At 34.3% G+C, this 21,988-nt stretch overlaps 1 protein-coding gene across 4 annotated transcripts in view; it reads right to left on the bottom strand.

Moving 5' to 3' along the window:
• Positions 1 to 21,988, bottom strand: part of MICU3 (mitochondrial calcium uptake family member 3) — a 47,796-nt gene that overhangs the window by 20,542 nt on the left and 5,266 nt on the right. For 2 of the 4 annotated variants that reach the window (XM_084285693.1, XM_084285691.1), the window contains exons 2-8: positions 16,798 to 16,951; positions 12,673 to 12,704; positions 11,744 to 11,822; positions 7,972 to 8,019; positions 6,473 to 6,555; positions 2,725 to 2,796; positions 1,263 to 1,301 (exon numbers count right to left, since the gene is read on the bottom strand). In XM_084285693.1, the coding sequence (XP_084141819.1) occupies positions 1,263 to 1,301; positions 2,725 to 2,796; positions 6,473 to 6,555; positions 7,972 to 8,019; positions 11,744 to 11,822; positions 12,673 to 12,704; positions 16,798 to 16,951 (507 nt within the window). The remainder of the gene's footprint in view (positions 1 to 1,262; positions 1,302 to 2,724; positions 2,797 to 6,472; positions 6,556 to 7,971; positions 8,020 to 11,743; positions 11,823 to 12,672; positions 12,705 to 16,797; positions 16,952 to 21,988) is intronic. The other 2 variants (XM_084285694.1, XM_084285692.1) reach the window with 1 other exon arrangement.

Genomic DNA, 21,988 nt, shown 5'->3' with positions numbered 1-21,988 from the left:
CATTCTCAGAACTCCTAAATTGCTAAATTTAAAGAAATTGTTTTACTTCAGCGTGTACAGGATTAGGTCCTTATGATGCCATAGAGTTAGAGTTTCCCTCTAACACTTACTTATATCCCTTTGATATTTACTAGGCCATGTGTTAGAACACCTCATTCTTTTATGCATACAATTCTTAATATATCAATATAAAGTACTCACTGAATTTATTCTCTTACTTTAGCTAATGGAATTAGTACTTTCGGGCATGCAGATTTTATTTTCCTTACATGCATCTTATGACAATTATTACATTTCAGTTGGCATTTGGCTAGTAAAAGCACTCATGCAATACATGCTGAGCTAGTCTTAACACACAATTGCAGTATGCACCAGATCATGACTTAAAAGAATTAACCTACAGAAATGAAAATATAAAAATATTTAAACCACTTAAAGCTGCATGGCATGCACCTTATGGCTTATAGACCCTGACACTTCTCAAAAAAAACACATCCGTTTTTAAGGATGAGGCGAAGAAAAGGGCCCAACATGGTACTTTTGCACTATCTCAGACATTTTAGGGCTGTAGTTCTCAAGTCTCAAGTATCTTCTACTCCCCAGGACATTAAGGGAAAAACTGAAAAGGCCACTACAATCCTGGTGAATACATTCAAAAAACCTGAACATTCTTTTTCTCTCTTGCCAGTTTCATCTCTTACTCTTCTAAAATGATCAAAAGTAAGTTTACAGTCACCTACATAATGAAGGTTTTTCTTTTTTCTGCAAGATCCTATTCTAGTTCATCACTAAAAGTTCTTGTTTGTTCTGTATGTGAAGCACAAAGGCTCTTTTTTTTTTTTTTTTTTTGACAGCATAGTAGGGGGTAGATGACAAAGGTGAAGGTTTCATATAACTTTTGTTATTACATCACATTATACACAAGGAGGCAAGACAGACTCAGGCTTAATGTGCCTAGGTTAATTAACAAGATGGCTCTACTGTTTTTTAAGATCTATTTTGTCCTTCTAAAAAAAAATACTAATTCCTTCATTTTACATAAACAGTGAGAACAACTTTTCATTCTGGTAGTCTGGTCTGTTTCTGAATGCTTGCAATGAGCACATGCAACTTTTCATGGAAGTAAGCAACCATCACATTTTTACTGATTAGCAGAAGTAATTGACTTGATGAAAAATATAAATATAAAAAATATTCTTATCGCATATTATTTCACCTTGCTGGTGAAGACTGCATAAATTAAGAATACTTAGAGTACATACACTGTTAGTAGAGGTATGATATCCATAAAGTTGAAGACGCTGACATACAGCAAAAACGGGCCAAGCCAAGTATCACGTCAGAATGAAGACAAAAGAAGGAAAAAAAATAAAGACAACAGAATAGGTTAAGATTTATTTTATATAATATTAGATTTAGTTTTATTTTAAGGTGACAGTGAATAGAAAATGGTTTGCTTTATTTTCATTCATTAAATTTTCTTAAGAGAAGTACAAAGTTGAAGAGATTAATGTCAGGAGGAAAGTTCCATTTTGTAGTTTTTTTCAAAAAACTCTTCTTTTGGGTGCAAGTTTCCTTTTTCAGCATAAACAGTGTGTGAGAGATTCAACAATCGACCTACAGTTTTCAAAACTAATAAGGATAGTTCTTCTCAGTGTGGGAAGAAAAGATCCCTTTATATACTCAGATAAGGTTTAAAAAGTATTAATTCTTGGAATTCAAATTTTATACAGTTTCAGGGACAAAATCCTGAGATCCTGAATCAATGGTCTGAAAAGGATTCTGGGTACCATGACAAGCTGCATAGACATGTCAAAATGTTTCTTATAATGAAGAATTATTTCCATAAATATGTGCAAATCACAAAAGAACACATTTGTTCTGCCATGGGCTTGACAGACACTTGTACCTGATTTTTACTTGTCCACCAGTAAAATTCCAGTAGTAATTACCAGTATATTACCAGTATAATTATATATACTGTAGTATATTAGTATACTAGTATACTAATATTAGTATACTAGTATATTACCAGTAAATTACCAGTATAATTCCTGGTAGTGCTGCCATCCTCCAGACAACCCACACTAGTCTATTTCTGACTTACTTTTCTCATGCATGTAATAAACACAAATTTTACATTAAATTAAGTATTTAATGTTCCACAAAAATCTATTCATATAATATAAACAACTGAAGATGTTTTGCGCTGATCATAAGCAGTATTTAATAAGAAAAGAATATAAAAACTGTTCACTTATCAAATTTCATCAGTTATATTAAAACTGCTACATTAATAACAAGTATTAACATCAGCATGTCTACATTTAACATTTTTTTGTAAGTTATAAGAGCAGGAGTACAGTTTGGTTTTGCTACTGAGATGCCTCACTTTTAAGTGACTGAATGGTACTGCCTCATTACTATTCAGTTTCCTTAAAGATTCCAAGTGGAATCAATGCACGTAATACAATATTTAAATACTATTTTTTCTTTTATATAAACCACTTAAGTGTTTTTTCCAATAACTGCAGTAACTGTTTTTCTTTGTATATACTTAAAATTATACGTAGTCTTTTAACGATAAAAAATTATTGTTTCAAAACAAATTGAAAGTCATTAGCGAACACAATACACATACACACACAACTTTGTACATTTTTGAATTGCATTAAAGAAAATTAATGCTGGACTATCAGCTGCAACTATTCTGATTTTACTTACCAGCATTGCACGTTTTTCTTCGTCTCCCTTTCTTTCTCTCTTCTCATTTTTTTTCCTGAAAATCTCTTGTAGCTACAAAACAAATCATTTTGTTCTTATTTTGCTTTTGGGTCATTTCACATGCATAACAATCCATTCTAACAATAACTGTGAGTAACACTGCATGCACTATTAAAACATAGTTCTTCAGTTCCAATTATGTTTTTTGTTTATATTTGTTCTTCAGTAAAATATCAATGTTCCAATGATGTTTTTTTTGTTTATATTCATGCCTTCATGAACCTTCTGTCACCTTAAGCATAACACAGAAAGGAAGAAGTTGTTTATTTGTTTTCCCACAAAATAAAGCTAATAACTCTGGGAGCACAATACTCAGAACATCCTATTTAGCTTTATGTTTTAGTCAGCCTAGGTCTGTACTGGCTTACAAGTGGGAGTTTCCAGTCTTTTCCAACTCCTCTAAGCACATCCTTTGTTGTCAGGTACTATTTAGTACAGTTGTATAGCTATGCAGTCAGCTGGATCAATCTTTTTTCATGTTAGGTAGCTAGATCAGTTCTTATTCCTGCTGGCACAAGCATGGGGTGGAAACACCTGGTGGGGGCAAAACATTCTACTACTACTCAAGAGTAATTTATCAAGTATCTTTGTTTTTTCAAGTATGTTCAAAGAATACTTTTGACTTTTGTAAAACACCTCCTTCCCAAATTTATTTATGTTAAGAGCTTTAGACATGACTTCTGAGACAACTTCAAACACAGCATTTAAAACATACAGAGATTCTTACACATTTATTTTTAGAAATCGCAATGTCTTCATGTTATGAAATGGTCTGCAATTCTCTTTGTAAGTATCAATATACTTTAAATAATTTTATTATTGCAATACTTACAATATTCCCAAATAATTAGAAAAAGAAAAATGACATTATTCTTCACAGCAGACAAAGCAGTATTATGATGCTATTGTGATGCCATCTACCAGTGAACTTCAGCTTTTCAAAAATCGATCTGAAAGTATCATACTGCCCCTTGTAGCATGTGTTAACTCAAAATGGGCCAAAAATAAAATAAACAACACACACTGTAGCTGACAAATTTGTCCTATCCAGTATATGGTATTTTTAGAACCAAACGTCATGGTATACAAACAGTGGTTCCAAAGACTGGATTTTACCTACCAGAAGTCTGGTAAAAACCCGATACTGATAATGTGTGTGTGACATAGTTTGCAAGAAAATTTTCCAAATTTAATCAGAATAACATATTTCGGAGAATAAAAGACAATGGGATCAGCAAACTCTGCTGCTGTGGTATGACAGCAATGAAAAAAATGAATGCAGTGTTAGAGAGCAAACAACCAATGCTTTTTTAAGTAACATTTTATGAATTTCCAAAATTAACTACTGTCTTCTGGAACTGTCTATAGCGCAAAAACAGACCAGAATATTGTGTGTCATTGTACCTACTTTTAAGTACAGGATTAATTTACAGATCTAGTTCTATCTTTTCAAATATATTTGTAAATTTACAGGCACAAACTACTGTAACCTATGCTGACAAGGAAAGAGTGATGAGAGGGCATTTAGCTTGATGGCCTAGAGTATCAAGCAGCTTGCAAACCCAGAGTTGTGGAAAGGAGAAAGGTAAATAAAGAGATAGAAGTAGAAAGAAAATATTTTGTGAAAACTGAAATGACAAGCCATCAAGTAGGAGAGAAGAGTGGCAGTAATTGAACACACACACACACCTGTCCCCTCCTGCCTCCCCCTCCAAAAAAAAAAAATCTGGGGGAAAAAAAGGTAGTGCATCTTTGGATGTATTTCCCCTTCCACTGAAGCAAAGAGGGTAGGATTCTGTTGCATTCACCATTAAAGCGCTTGCTAAACTTCTGGAAATGGATCTTTTGTTCAGAAAGAGTGCTATAGGATACCAGTGAGTAGAAAAGTGAATGTGAAAGGATCTGGGAGTACCTTCATAGCAACATTGTTCAGAACAGGATAATGAGATTGTTGAAAGGAGCAAAACCAAGATCTCCTGTAACAAGGGAATACAATCCTTCTGTTCTTTGACCTCACCCTTATGATATAACCAGAGGGAAAAGCACAAACACCTGATGAATTAGTTGACAAAACCACCAAAGCTGTTATCAGAAGAACTAAGTATTTTGCAACTCTTTACTACATGTACTCTTTTTCTTTGGGAACTGTAACACGTGATCCCTACATCATTCTCTAGAAAGACGGTTTTCTGTAAATCTGAAAAGTATTAACTTTGCTTCCAATTAGCTCTCCATAATCAATGAAAAAAGTATTTTGCAAATGTTGGATGTAGTTCAAATGTCTATGTTTACAGTTTTCTGCTTCCAACGACAGAGGAGATGATCCACACCCATGCAAAGTGAGTACGGATGTCAGATACATAGTCTGCAGCTGTGTCTATCAGAGAATAACTCTGGTATCACTGAATAAACTTTTACTCTCATATTTACTTTTATTTACACAGACACCATTTATCTACCTTCCTGCGTATTTTAGTTTTTCTTACTTTAGATCTAACATTCTGATGTATGGGTTTTGATCTATTTTTTTTTTTTTCGAAGGGCCACTGACACTAATCCAGAAGAGTTAGGGTCATCTATACAAATTTGTTAAATATGATAGGTGGAGAACAGCGTATCTGATGTTTGAAAAGTCTCATTCCTTCTATCCACTAAGTCTGGTAACAGGAAAAGAGTAAAGAGTAATTTTTAATGGCTATCAGTAACCATGACAGAGAAGAAATAAAAAACAAGATGTGAAAAGGACTATAAAAGCACACTTAGAAAGAAAGATGTAATATCCATCCCTAAGTGTTGCACTTGTTTCCCTCCTTTATGTATGTATTCAATCCTATTTTTACCATAAGTTTCTGAAAGGCAATGTTTCCTGCTACAATTTTCTCTCCCATCCTAGCTCTTGTAATGCATGACCTTCTTTCATTATTTTAACAGTCTATTCCACTAGCTGGTCTGGGGAATCATGAAAGACAACCTTCCCATCTCCCAGAAAATTGCTTCAATGTTTGGAGCGTTTTTGTTTTTTATTTTTCCTGGAGGAGATGACTATTGCAATCAGCAAATAGAAGGAAATGTACATTTAATATTATAATAGAAAAAATGTTTAGCATGTCAAAATATGCATGTGACAGCAGCTTCCCAAACAAAAGAAACCTGTTCTGATGGAGGTAGGCCAACAGAAAACGTTCTCTTCATTTCTCACTCTGTGCATCACCTCCTTGAAAAAGGGAATTGAAGGAAGTGCAGTGTGTTGAGGACAGTTTCCTTCAAGTTTCAATTTTCTTTAGGTTAGCATAGGTTATTTGAATTGAGCCTTATAGCTTGAGTTGGAAATAATTCAGAAACAGAACATGGGAAGTATGCCTTTCCTTTTCATTGTGTTTTTAAATATATAATTCTACTGATCACTGACATAGCAATATTACTTCAACAGTCTAATTATAAAGATCCAGAATAGAAACTGGAATTAAGCTTCAAAAACCATTATACACAACACATACATGTACTGTAATAAAAAGCTACTATTTACATTACATTTACTGTTTACATTAAATAAGGCAAATAAACCACTCCAGTCAGTGGAGAATGCCTCACGTTCTCATGACCGCTGACATCATCTTAAGTCTCAATCTAGACAAAAAGTGAATTTCAAGATTACATAAAAACATTGAAAGATTGAAAATATACATACCACTAAGAATTCCTTTTTGTCCACCATCTCATTGCCATCAGTATCAAACATGTTGAAAGCAATTCTAAAACCTGCATGCGGCTCTGCCAAAAAATTACAACAATCATGTCTTAATTTGCTCAGAAAAAAAACCAAACACAAAATTCTAAGAAATTATTTGGTGTCTTTTATAAAAGCCATATCCTCAGCTAATTTGAATTAGCATATTTGTGAACATAGTAAATGCAAATCATAACATCAATATAATAGTATTGTCCATATTATGAAAACATAAGGTATGCTCACAAATGATTAAGGAAATATACAGTAGAAATAAATCACAAAATACTCAAGAAAAATGCATTTCAGTAGAGGTTGCTTCAGCGGTTAAAATAGTGTTAGTTCATATTAGAGTCCATATTATTTAATAAAATTGTAGAAAATAAGTTTATGAAAACAGTATTCTCAAGACACTTTAAAAAGCTTTGCAAAAAAAAAAAAAAAGTACAGGATGCAACTCCTGGTCAAAATGAATGACATATAGAAAGAGGAAAAATTTTCTTGTTTACATGCTTACAGTCATTGAAATTTGAGATCAGGTTAGAATTTTACATCAGTTCGGAAACACATTGACTTTGAAGGCAACTGTAAGTGAAGTCTTTGGGCAACATTATGGTGATAATTCACTGCCTTGCAATATGAATTATGGCCAGAGGTTAGTCCAGATAAAGAGATGATGGAAGGATATCCACTGATGCAGCATTTAAGTACGGGTTTGGGGTAAAGTTCCCACTCTGTCTGTTTCACAGGAAGTATCCAAATAATATCTGAATAAAAATCTAATGAATCCAATAGAAATGCTTTGATTGTATACAAAGGAAAGACAAAACACGTTGATCCTTCCCAAAAAGCAGCTCTTAAAATATCAGTTGGCATCAAGCTTAGTTTACTCGAGCTATAAGTTCTTCTACTTTGTTTTCACAGGTGGTAGAAGAATAAGTATTTGATTTTGTTAGTGTTTTCTTATATAAATAAACATTTACTTCAGTTTGACAGATTTTCTAAAATGAAACATGTTACTGATATCACTATCCCACTGATGTTATCTTTTATGCACTAAGAAGGAAAACAAAACAGTAACAATGTACATAATATATATTCTTCTCCCTATATTCAATGTCCTTTATGACCAGTGAATTCAGTACATTCAGTAAATTCAACCAGAAATTGTATAGGAATTTCAAAGAACAAAGCAAGTTTAAGATCTTTACTGGGTTTTAGCTGAAGTGCCTCAGCGTTTTCAACACCCAGTGAAAGATGTTTCTAGAGAATAAATCACTTAAAGCATAACACAAGATTCTGTAGGACAAGGCAGGTTCAAATGGATATAAAGATGCCTGATACATTTTTTTCAATATTGGGATATGCAGGAGAGGACAAAAAAATCCCAATATATAGCAATATATTTGAAACTTAAGAATTTGTAAAGAAGGATTTTTTTCTTTTCCCAAAATACTTACTTGTTAAAATACATAAGAGAAATAAATATTCTGTGTAAGATATCACACCTGAAAACAACAGAAAAAATGATGCCATATTAATTTTACTTTGGATCCAAATCTTAAACTCAAAAACATTAAATCTATGCATAAGGAGGAACATTTTCATACATATGCCTATTCATATTTGTTTGCATGTGACTGTGTTCAAGCTAGTCATTGATTCATTTGACTAAAATATGGATCTATGTTTTTTTTTTTTTTTTTTTGCTGTTGACTATTTTAGGAGATAGATAATGCAAATAAATAAATAAATAATGCAAATAAAATAAACAGTAGAGAATAGCTCATTAAACAGAAGCTGGTTAGATTTTTAGAAGCTATTTAGCTCTCTGAAAATCTCACCAATAATACATGACAACAGTCTTTAACAGCAGGAGAACGTTTACTATGAGAACTTTAATAGCGCTTCCTCCTGATAGATAACGTTTGAAAATAGTTCTTGACTTTAACATATGCTAAGTGCATGTCATATGCTAATTGAAAACTTGGCCTTGTATTACTTACAAAAGCATAGTTTGGGCTTTCGAATTATCTTTATATGCACACTTTCATAATAATCACCTGAATTTTATATTAAAACTCTTATTAAATGAATGTGTAGCTTTTTGTTAAATATTTTCAAAGCCTATTAAGGGAACCTGTACTGTCATCTTCTACATTCAAAAGACCTGTAAGGAATACATTTCAAGCTTTTAATCTTTTGTCAGATGTCAAAAGGTAATCACAGCATGATATGGCATTACCTTTCCTCTTCAGAAATAAAGAAGGCAAAATTTAAGTTAGAGCTGAAGTCAATATCCAAATGGTATGTTTGATAAGCTGTACTTCCATTTCTCTATTTCTGGGGTAAAAAGATAACCTTACAGAATGCATACAGCGCAAATGAAGAAGAGCATCCCTCAATGCACTAAGAACTGGCAACAGTAACCTGCAATTCTACCAAAGGCCTTTAGCTCTAGTCGTCTTCAAGGTTGAGCTACCAAAACTGGTTCCTGATTTCTAACCAATTGATTCTGTCTGTTTTATAAAACCCAAAATCTTAAGCCAGTCCACAATATTAGACTATTTCAAAAGCTTAACAAACAACAAAAAAAGTATTTAGATGCCTGATAGCAGAGATGTCTAGCTGCTGTGATTTTCAAAAGTTACTGTCTCCTTTATTTCTGTCTAGGTGAAGTTCATAAGCGCTTTTTAAAAAAACAGTCACACCTTTGGACGTTTAAGTATCTTCTAAAGTCTAACTCAACTGAATATATGATGAACTATGTAAACAGTCATGTGATTTTTTTCGCTGAAGCACCTATATAATTCAAACTTGAACACTATATTATCCATACAGATTTCACAATTATTGAACAGATTTAACATCAGCACTTCCAGTGCTGCCAAACTAAGAAACTTCAGCATTTTTTATTAATACTTATAGCACAAAAAGTTCCATATTAGTTCTGTCCTGAAATAATATTCATGAAGACTGTCATTTTTCCAGCTTTGCAGTGAAGATTCCCTGCTTTTAAGAACAGTCGTAAAAATCAACTTAGATACTTCTTCAGCTGCATTCTCCAGTAACACAAAGATGTGAATCAACGTGTGGCTTGAATTTATACAGCACCTTGCAGAAATTCTTTTACAAATGCCTACTTGAGTCTGTTTGGACAAGCAGCTATCAAGAAATCAGATACCTCAAAGGTTCTCATTCAGTAATGTAAAACATTCTTTAATAGCCCGTCAATAAATGTAAAAAATGAATTTTTGTTTGTTTGATGACACCTTCTTTGTTGTAGAATGGAGGAAGGAAGTGCAATTGTCAAATAGTCCACCACAGGTATGAAGACAGCAATATAAAAGGCCTTGAAAGCATTCTCTCCTTTTGTTTGTGCTGGTATATTGTAGCTGTAGACAGATAGTTCTGGTTGACTGCTCTGAGCGTTACGGGAGAGAGGCTTTGTAATTTCAATTGAATTGAAAGAAAAGCTTATTCCAAGATCAGAAAGAAGAGGTGGAGGTCACTTGAGGGTAAAACACAAAAAACTAAGACCTGAGGATGGCTGGCGTAAATCTGTGTAGTTTAAATTAATCTATGGCAAAATATATTGACATAGGCCTTTGGTACTTCCTTCATACTAAAATGTGCATGTTTTAAAGAATATGAGTAAAATAATCTTGAAGTGTTCATATCATATAAATGAGAATGAAGGAGACTTGAATTCTATTCCCATTCCCTCCATCTAATATTATCTATAAAATGGGGTAGCAGAATTCACTTGTTTTGTAAAGTGTGCCGAAAAGCTATATAAGTGCTAAAGTTTATTACCAACGTTACCAGTTTATTACACCAGTTTTGAATCCTCTTACTTCTATCAGATTCTGTAGAATTTCACTAACAGAAGACTGGAGTAAAATATTGTTGAATCAAGACCGCCTGTTTTGGAGACATCTTATTATTAATAGACTTAGTAAGCAATATCTAGATACTTTTTTTTTTTTTTTTTTTAACTGATAAGGTACTGATTTAACAGATTATGAAGGTGAATAGTCAGCTGTTCTGACTATACAACTGTCAGCCTAGAACAAGGAAATATAATGCAAAAACGTGCCAGTTTCTGCTTCTCCCTGGAGTATTGACTGCAGGCTCAGGGCAAAAAAATCTAAATGTAGTTTACAATTCAAGATTCAAGAGATTGGAATCTCTAGAACACACTAGAGATTTAAGCTTGTGACACTCCTCTAAAAATAGTGGCTTACTTACTCGTTTAATAAATTTAAGCTGTAGTTAAATTAGACTCATCAAATAAGTGCACATATTTGTTTTGAGTTTTGTTGTTAGCATGATTATTTAAAGATCCAGAAAGTGTCTTTATTTTATAGCAATTGCTTGCGGCTGCTTTTTTTAGAAATATTTTAAAGTTCCATCAGTCCTTTACTATTCTGAAAATAAACAAAAGAATATGGGGGTTATTTACCATAAGTAGTTTTTTCATTTTGGTACATGAGTTAACAGTTTCTTTTTTTTCTCTTTTTTTTTTTTTTTTCCCCCCAAGTGATACAGAATATTAAAGAGGAAAAAAAAAAGGTGGGGGGAGACCTGGACCATGGCTCTTCCTTTACTAATAAAGTTCTAAAGGTTCAAAAAGAGCTTGGTCAGCTCGTTTTAAAGGGATAGACAGCATTTCTGAAACTCTTTCTGTTGTGAAGAAAACATTTATTCAATTATATCAGGGACCATCACTGTCTTCAGTGATGTCTTAAAGACATTTTGCGTATTTTTTTAGAACATTCCATATAAGTTCTATTGTCCGAACTGACAACAGTTCTACAGATGATTGGAAGAAACTGAATGTGAAACAGTCAAACGTCAGTTTACATACTAAAATTACCACTTAATATACTAAATATATACACGTATGTTTATATATATATATATATACATACATATATATTTAGTATATTATAAACATATGTATAAATATAAATATATAAATATACTAGATTACCCGTTCACTTAAGAATATTAGCTGGAAGATGTCAGAATTAAAACACTGTAGAGACTAAAGGGAACTTCTATATTCTTTAAAATGTAGAAAGCAACAATTTTTATTTATTTATTTTTTTAAACTTGATTACATTTTCTGAAAGATTTAAGTACTAAGTTAAGTAGTAATTTACTTCAGTCACAATAACTTAATACATATGACTATTTGGTTCAGGAAAATGAATTCTTATCCCTCACCTTTCTCATTAAGATTACGGAAAAGTTTGGATGATCCTTTCCAAACTGGTGGCGTCTCCATAAGGATCTGATTCAATTCCTAAAAAATAAGATTTGAAAAATACTGAAGAATATATTTAGATATTTGAATGAAGATGTTCTCTGATTATGAGTAAATGCTAGGAAATCAACATAAAAGACAAGAAAGGAACTCCATGCAAATCTACCACTTACTTTAACTTCAGTTTATCACAATGACTTTGTAATTACTTAAACACATACATAAATTTTGCATACATGATTAATACAAGAATTGCTCATCCAAGAAAAAATCTGCATGAATACTAAGTGTTTGCAGAATTGGAGAGATACATATAACATACATATCGTTGCTGAAATTACTCACTGTTGCACATGTTCACTGAAGTCAAAGATGAGTCCCCCTTGGATTTCAGTGAGGTTTTGATACAAGCTCTAGGCAATTGTTCTTTTAAAATACTCAACCTAAACTAAAGCAAACTTCACCCATGAATACAAATGTACTTTATTCTCAATACACGGACACTGAAACAGCCTTCTTGCAGTTGTACAAATACAAAAAAACTAAAATGTGAGAGGCACTTCAGCAAACGCTAGAGTGGCATGAGTATTTCAGGCAGCTGTTACACTTCGACACTAAAACTCAGATATGGGCTGAGGAAGGAACTGACAGAGGTTTGAGAAAGTCACTAAACCAAACGTAACAGGCACAGCTGCTCAAGTATGTTTGAGATTCTGGATTCAAATCAGTCTGAAGTGACAAAAAAGAAGAAATTAAAATTTGTGCATTTTTTTTTTTATAAGGATGAAAAACCTTTCTTCTGCAACACCAAGTTTACATCATGAAAAAAGGCAGTTGTAGCAAAAGGTATGGTTATAGGAGTTATTCCAGTGTAGGAACTACTACCCACCTGCTTTGACAGGGATCGCCACTTTTTAGCACCTGCAACAAAAGACAAAGTTATGAACATACCAAATTTAGTTATGTTAATATGGTGTCATTAAAATTATACTACATCCACAATCACTATTTTCTAGCCAAACAAGAAATATTTTCCCTACTTTATTAATGAGATAAGTCCTCAGCCTGGCTCAAAAAAAATCTCTTTATCTTATTAATAGAAAAAAGTAGTTTAATACATACCTAGACTCCTAACTTAGATTCCTAGATTCTGGCCCCTGCTTCAGTTCACTAGCCATATATTTTAAAGCAAATACATAGAAATAGAAAAAAAAAAAAAGTCCTTGAAACAACATCAGAAGCTAGGACTCCTTTTAGCCATTCCAAGGTTCTTCTTTACTTAGGAAGAACTTCTTTACTGAAAGGCTTGATAGGCATTGGAATGGGCTGCCCAGGGAAGTGGTTGAGTCACCATCCCTGGAGGTCTTTAAAAGACGTTTAGATGTAGAGCTTAGTGATAGGGTTTAGTGGAGGACTTGTTAGTGTTAGGTCAGAGGTTGGACTAGGTGATCTTGGAGGTCTCTTCCAACCTAGGTGATTCTGTGATCAGATTCATGCTCCCTTTTAGAGCCTCTGTTGAGCTAATTTTTTGTAAGTAATTTTAACAAAGCTGAAGAGTTCAGAACTGAAATTGCTCATTAAACCTGAAAACTCATAATGAATAAGACTGAACAGATGCTTTCTTCCTGATGCCTTAAAGTGAAAGAATCCAGAAGCAGATGATACTGGCATTTGACAACGGTTGTCTACAACCACCTAAGAATTCAGAACTTGATGTTCATCACCAACCTCTCAAGACAAACCTTTGCACACATTCAGTATTAAGATAAAGCGCTGCAAATATCAGAATTTACAAAGGTACAAGAAATTGATTATGTGGTAAAATACTTATCTTCTTGGTTAGTAAAGACTAATTTTTATAAAGCAAAACACCCTCTGGTACTAGAAAACCCCTTCTCATGGTGGTGTCCATGCTTCATTAAATAAAAACCAGGACACAAAAGCTACTATGGTCTCTTACTGGTTTGTGGTGTGACACTGACTGAAATTTTAGTTCTACACCTCAGCAATAGCACTAAACGTGTCTGCAAATCCCACTGCAAACATGGTGGGATTATATCATGCAACATCATAACATGATCCAATTTTTTCATGTACTTTTCAGCTTAATTATTTAATGTCCATTAAAGCTTTGTCTCAAAATACTAAAACAAAACAACCACCTTTACCACATAAATTGCTGTATGTTTATGCCTACCACAAAAAATGGGAAATAATTATATCTAGCTTTCCAGCCAGATAATTTCTCATGTTATATATAGATTTATGCTTCTAGACAAGTTAAGTTTTCTGTCTATATACATACTTCTTACAGCTCAGTATTAAGCTGAAGTTTTTATAGTTATCAAGAGCTTTTTAGCAAAACAAAGTATTTCCTCTTCTTTTCATTGACTTTCTGAACATATAAACACATATGCAGATGGTAAAAATGTATCAAGCATGACTATTAAGATATATTTTCCCAAATGAAAGCCTTCACCTTAAAGGCAGCAGTAGAAAGTTAATTATACCATTTATTTCATATTTGACTCCAGCTGCCTGGAGTCAAAAGTTACATTTTATAAAAGAAAAATATACTCTTACCATATTAGTTAGTGTTTAATCAAAAAAAGGAAGTGAACACCCTCTTGACTTTTGTAGGGTTTACAAGATTTCCAAAGTAAATCAATCACAATAGACGCATTCACTCCATCAAAAAATCTCATTCAGGTCTAGTATCATTAGCTTTTCCATAAAGCAGACACAAAGAGCTACTATTATTACTCTTCAAAGGGCGGTTTTGCTTTCTAACAATATTCAAGACCTTTCTAGTCTTCATCCATAAAAAAAAAAATTAAGCATATGTTCTTTTATGCAAAATATAGACACTGTGGTATGTTGGCCTGCACGGACCCTGCTATTTATAGTTTCAAACAAAACTAAAATGATCCAAAATTACAAAATACTTCTAGCAGGTATTATTATATTATTCAGAAAAATACTTTATTTACTTCCTTTAGGAGAGCATAAGGAGACAGATAATTAAGATGTGCAAACTGACAAAGCAGTATAAAGTTTGAAACTAAACATTCAGAGATCAGAGGCTGGAAATGGTAGTAAGTACATATCATTTACTTCATTTATTACTTCCTATTTGTCAGCCTTCTGTCCAAGAAGTCAGCCTCGTTCTGCCTAAATATCCTAGATGACTTCCACCATAATGAAGTCATCCACTTCTACTTAGTTGCAGCCTCCTACACCATCCCTTAAAATAATTATCTTAGTCATGTAATCTATAAAACTAGCGTATAAAACTTAAAGGCATGAAGGTTAGTTTTGCCTTTAGTCTCTGAGATCAACTGGATACATGGGAAGGATTTTGACACAAGCAAGATTTTTTTTTACACTCAACCCAGAAGGGTTCTTCATTGTTTGAGTTCCTGATCTCTTCTCTTTTGACATGAGATGAACAGAATATCCTTGTAAGCTTAACACTTTTATTTTTTAAACATCTGAATGCTTGCAGTGAGGGAGGAAGAAACCTAAATTTAATTAACATGGAAAAGTCTTACAGGTGTACCACATACGCAGTGTAGACAGACTAGTCAAAACATTGTAAAATGAATTTAAAACAAAGTGTATTATTTAACTGATGCCCCGCAAATGACACAAATACTCCATAGACATATATGGCTATGCTATGGGATGCACTGCCCTGGGAAAAGCTATTGAAACCCACTCCCCGAGTGACAAAAAAAAAAAAAAAAAAAAAAAAAAAAGGACCTGGAGATCTGGGTAAAGAAAGTAGATCCAACGTGCTGATGTGTAATTATTTATATATATATATATATATATATATATATTTTTTTTTTTTTTTTTTTTTTGCGATAAGGAATCTGTTTTCTCTGTTTCAAATGGAGAGCAAAAAAGGGAATGAAGATTTGCTTCCTGCTAAGTGCTTCAAAGTTTTGCAAGTTTTCACTACTTCTGTCTTCACTGTTATGAGATTACAGTTTTGATCATGGATGTGCCATTGCTGGATTCCTTCCTCTTGGTTTCATTACAGTTAACATAACAATGGGGAAAAATCTGCAGAGAGCTTTAAGCAGTCCTCGACTGTTTCACCTGCTTTTGACTCTCTCTGTGTTAGCTCTGTGGTATAGATCTTTCTTCCTGAAGTCTATGGTAAGATATTATACATGTTACATCTGAGCAGAGATACTCTCGTTTCTCAGTTGTGTGCTGCTACCAATGCCCTGCAAACGTGAGGGCCAGGAAGTCATATTGGAGCGGCAATGGATTGTAACATTCACTTACTGTTTGGTCACTCTTTGATAATTAAAGCAAAAAAAAAATAGAAAAAGTGAAATGAAGTTGTTACTTTATTTTTCATCAATTTAATTAACACGCAGTGCTAGAAAGTGTAGAAAGTAGATTCCCCAAAGGACTGAAATTCCTGCTCAAAGTATGTTATTTAGAAAACCATGACATGCTTATAGAATCTCTGTAGAGCAAAACGAACCAAACAACAAAAATCAACCCCTCTCCCCAACAAAAATGATACCAGATGACAACTTAAGATTGCAGAGATTGCAAACCAATGCTATCCTAAATTATTTAGAATACTGGATTCTTGCCTGACTATTTACACAGAAAGTACACAGAGAAGGAGGTAAGAGTCTTCCAGCAGTACTGGTCTGCTTGGAAAGAAACCAGAACTGTAACTGTGTCAATGCAAAAGGTAAACGTGAATTTATCTTTCATGCCCATTAAGCTGTGTGTGACCTGTAGGGTAAGAATGTTTATCTAATGTTTTCTGCAGGAATCAAAAAAAATGTATACAGATGTTTACAATCTAGTAGAAATCAGGACGCTGTCTGCATGCATTTGGATACCATTAAAAATAAAATTCTGGAAGGTTCAGCATCGTTTCACCACAATCAGAAACAAAAGTAGTAACCAAAACTAAAAGGAAAAATAACATAAACCACCATCATTTCTCAAGTAATTTTATCAGCATAAAAATCCCGCTTACATTTGGGTTCATCGTTTGTGACAGCCTGAATGAAGTCATAGGGAGTCATATACAGCTGTCCTTCAAATTCTAAACTGGCAAACCTACGAAACCGTTGCTCCCGAGGTGTTGCATAAAGGTGTAAATCTTCAAGGTCTGATCTGCTTTCTGTAACCTTCAAAGACAAAAGGAAATAATTTTAACGTACAAAAAGTATTGTTTTACAATTGCCACTGCCATTCGCTACAAAGAAACTGTAAATGTAAAAGTGATAATTCATAAAGTCAAATCCAACCAAATATTTCTGTACAGTTAGAGTTGAAATTAAGATTTTTACTGCTGTAATTTTCAGTCTTCTACAGTTTTAGCAATAAATCTTCATGCACTGAAATTGCTGACACTACTCAAGCTTGGGGTGGGGGAGAGAGGACATAGGTTCATGCATCAGAGAAAGGAGGGCAATTTTAAATAAAGAAGTCAGTGTAACTTGAGCAGTCAGACTTTAAATGACTCTGTTAAAATTATTTCAGTTTTCTGGCATTTCCAGAAGAAAATTGAATACTTCTTTTTTTTAATTGCTTCTTCAAGTAGAATGCAGCTGTTGACAGTAATAGGCAAAACACCTCCATAACACCATTTACAAAAAGTAAACGTGTAAACCTTCTAAAATGTGTGAACCTTCTATGATTATTGCTATTTCAAGTATCTACTGCAATCAAAGCTACCATACTCAGGGAACAGAATAAGAGCAGAATTACTTCTCCAGAGCTACAGAAGTATTATATGGCATGGAGTTCATTCAAACCCATGAGAGGTTTATAGATATTGGCCAATTCTGTTATGTTCACCATGTTTTTAAACTTAGTAGTACAAAGCTGTAAATATTCTAAATTGTTGTATCTTTATTTTATACTGTCAAAGCTTCAAACAGAAAATATATTACTACTAACTGAAAACTTTTTTTAATCTCAAGGCCAGGCAAACTCCTCCATGGAATCAATAGCTTGAAGAAACTGCATGTTTCTTGAACATGTTTTCAGAGATGAAAAAGATAAAATCCAAACTGCTTCATAAAAGGAAAAGAAAGGATACACCTAAATCCATTTCACATATATAAGTCTTAGTACTTGGATATTTCACCTTGGACATTTTAACCTGCCTTCTAGAAGGAAAAAGACCACTGAGTACACAGTTCTCTTTCTGGACTGTCTCTAGTCGCTCTGAAATTATTGCATCTATGGGGGGAGAAGGAAAAGGGAATCAAATTTAGTTTCAATGGCAAAAAACTGTCACAGAAATTAATTGTAATAGAAATGCTTATACATTCATTTAATTGTTAGTAGACTGCTCTACATACAAGTATTCTATACTTCTGATTGAGAATCAGTCTTCCACATTTTATCTTTTTCAAATGATTACTCAGTTAAACTTGACCAATAAAAAATATTCTGACAACTAGACCTACAAACTCTCTTTAGAATGACACACTCATATAATCACAAGATTGGTTTGGAAGGGACCTTAAAGACCATCCAGTTCCACCTCCCTGCCATGGGCAGGGATACCTCCCACCACACCAGGCTGCCCAAAGCCCCATCCAGCCTGGCCTTGAGCACTTCCACGGATGGGGCTTCCACAGCTTCTCCGGGCAACCTGTGCCAGTGCCTCACCACCCTCTGGGTAAAAAATTTACACATTTTAGAAGGTTTACCCTCTGGGTAAAGAATTTCTTCCTTTTATCTAATCCAAATCTCTCTTAGTTTAAAGCTGTTACCCTTTGCCCTATCACTACACCCTCTGACAAGGAGTCCCTTCCCAGCTTTCTTGTAGGCCCCCTTTAGGTACTGGAAAGCCTCTAAGGTCTCCCTGGAGGAGTGGAAAAAAAAGAAAAAAAAGAATTCTCTTCTGACAAATCCATATTCAAGCAAAAATATTTATGTGCTATTGCTGTTTGAATATAGTCTTAGTGATCCTTCTACAGTCCAGTGGCATTCAAGCTATGCCTTCATGTGGGATTTACACAACACAATTGTTTTGGTAGAGCTTGTAGTGACATAACTGATTGCCTTTGTATTTGAAGTTTAATAATCTATCTTTTTTTTGATACATCTGTTATTTTATCACTATTACAAACATGCTTTTGAATAAACACAGGTTGTAAGCATGAGTAATATAGCAGTACCTCTGCAAAGTCAACTTTCAGGAAAGAAACTGTTTCAAGGCCATATTACACGCGCAGTATGTGTAATCAATTGTAATCAATCATAATCAATCATGCATAATCAGAAGAATCTGTAGGTAATACATCATTCAAGAAATACCATCGCACCTTGACTGTTCAGATTTGGAGAGCATGTTGAGTTTCTTTGTTCTCAGGAAACTCACACCATCTCAGGTACTGCTGCTTAGTATTTCCCTCAAGACACTTAAAAAAGCATTTGCAAAAATCTCAGGCATATCTTAGCATTACCTTAAGTACCCTACACTAATATAAAACAACATACTGCAAACATGGAATTTTTAAGACTCGCTTAGACTTAATTCATGCCAGTACTCTGGTCTCCAAAATCTTAGTTTCCGCTTCACTTTCACCAATCTACATTTTCCCTCTGGCTAAATAGCAATGCCAGTATTTTACACTCTGGCTAAAAGTCATTGTAATCCAATAGAAATACTGCTGGCCACCATTAAGAGCCATACCTCTCAATACCCTGCATACCCTTGGTCTGGCACTTAAATGCTCTATTTGCTAAGTGTCAAACTGGATAAGGGCACTGATCTGAATTTTTTTTTGTTTTCATGGTGTTATTTCTTAGCCAGACAAAATCCTGGATCTATCCCCAAAGCACAGTATTTGTTCCAAAACCTAGGCTACAGGAATCTGTAGCTTATGGAAAAGACAGTTTCACCCCTTCCTGCAGAAACCTGCACCTACTTCAGGTTAGCATGGTGGGGAAATTACAGGTTTAAGCAGAATTTTAGTCTAAGGAATATAAAAACCACTTTATTATGAACTTTGTGGTTTCACCTGAAAGAATCAGAACAAGCTGTTTATGCTATTGATTTAACATGAACTCAAACAAAGCCCTGCATACAGGGTTTAACTTACTGTGTCAGATCACGGGACTCACCTATCAAGTGTCCAAGTGTCTAGGCAGGGTTTGGCTGCAGAAGACTCTAGGCACAAGCATTAGTAAACTGCCAAGTAAAACCATCCATGGGAATAATATTTTTTTTTTCCTGATTTCCTGTTGAAAGCTTTCCTTCTTCTATTACTGCTTATTAATTCATGAAACTTACTTGCATAGAATCTGTAATTGTTAGAAACTACTTAATACGTTAATTAAAAAGTCAAGACATCCTAAAATGTTATCTCAACCCATACCTTTACAGGCATTCACTTAAGGAATTCTCAACCTGTAATCACAATGCCTCCTCAATATATTCTCCCCAACTTTAGCAGATTATAATCCAGTAGGGCAAGTATGAGAATTTTCGTGACACCATGATTTGCTCTCAATTGATTTATTTTTTATTTTCACTCAGGTTAGGCAATCTTGTCGTAACAGCACTAGTATCAAATCCTGTGGACACAGGAATGAGACAGAGTAGATACTGAATACCTCAGGAAAGGTACTGTTAGTGAGGGAGTGAACAGCATTCGGTAAGATCCCAATTTCTATTTGAAGTTTCATGAGCTTATCCAGACTAAATCTCTCTGTAATTACGAACAATCTTCAAAAAAAAACCTTTCATGAAAGTACATCCCTTTGACAAACGAAAGAGGGGAGATTTTTTTTATGCTTCTGTTTACTAATCCTCTGGGCAATCCTACCTACAAACTACAATGATCTTGCATCGTGTTATGGTTCTTTTGAAAACTGGACATGGTAATTCCCTTCGAGCAGAATGTCATGAACCTCCTGGTAGCAGTATTATCTTAATTTTAAGTGTAGCAGGCAAGTTCCTGTTTATCTTTACATGTATACCAATCTACTTCACTGAACTCGCTGGATAAAAGGTGGCTGACACCAAGAACCCAGGTGATGGCCATAACCTTCCATCTCACAACTGATCAAGTAGACGTAAAGGGGGGAGACTGAGGCTCAGCAGCTCTCACAAACCATGTCTTATCTTCTCCCTGTTCCCACAGGAACCTAAGCACCAAGAGTTGTAAACAGTTTGTGCCTCTCATCCTTTTGCCCTTCCCCTTTCTAACTCCAGTGCATCTTCATTAAGGTCGCTCAGCACTTTTAAGTCAATCAGCTCTGAATACATTTCATGCAGCATCTCTTTTAGAGTGATACCACTCTGTATTTTCTCCCTTAAATCACAGCAAAAACTTAACTGGAGGAAATCTAGGCTTTCTATCAAGCAAAATTACTGTCCCAAATTCACTCCCATTTTGTATTCATAGCTCACATACTGTGTCTGCCAGAACAGCCAAGCCAAACAGCCTCAGATGTCCAGTGCTCTCACCAAAGATTTCCACATATTACTCCAACTGCCTTAAGGCATGTTTCATTACCATTTCTAGTCCCATATATTTTGTCTTACTGGCTCTCTTACCTCACTGATATGATGTCTGAATTTGGTATAATGTGAATTAACCTCGATGGTTATAGTGAAATCCATGCAGTAACTCTACATTGCCATAAAATGGCCTGACGCAGGACACAAACTCACACAGTGACATCAAGGTAATTAAAACATTGCAATAGTTCTGACCTCAAATTATGTGAAAATATCAATAAATGGTAATGATCAGGGTCAGTGGAAGTAAGGTGCAGAGGATAAAGCATGAAGTCACTACCCTTCCTCTTATAAAACAGAGAAGAAATGTCCTTTGCCAAGTGTTAGTCACAGAACGTTAAGTCAGTAATTACGAAGTTTTATTCTCTGGCCAAAGATCTATTTTTTCCCACAGAGACGAGCTCAAATGCCAGAGACAGAATTTTTATTTGAAAATTAGAAAACTTGGTGCCTACGAGTAAACGTAATCCAAAAGAATCTATTATCAAAACCCATAGCAACGCTTCAACTTTCAGATCCTAAGAATATCTAAGCTAATGCAAAGTATTTTACAAAACACGAAAAAACATACCCGCTGTGTGTACATGTATACGAAGTGAATGGCTCCAACGGTATCATAAAAGACACACGTTTGTTGTGTTCCAAGTCAAATCAGTGTTCTTTTGCTTTTCCCAACTGA

This window comes from Netta rufina (genome assembly GCF_964035555.1).
Source record: "Netta rufina genome assembly, chromosome: 4".
NCBI lineage: Eukaryota > Metazoa > Chordata > Aves > Anseriformes > Anatidae > Netta > Netta rufina.
Note: the sequence above shows the minus strand (reverse complement) of the source record. Positions and strands in the feature narration are given on the sequence as shown.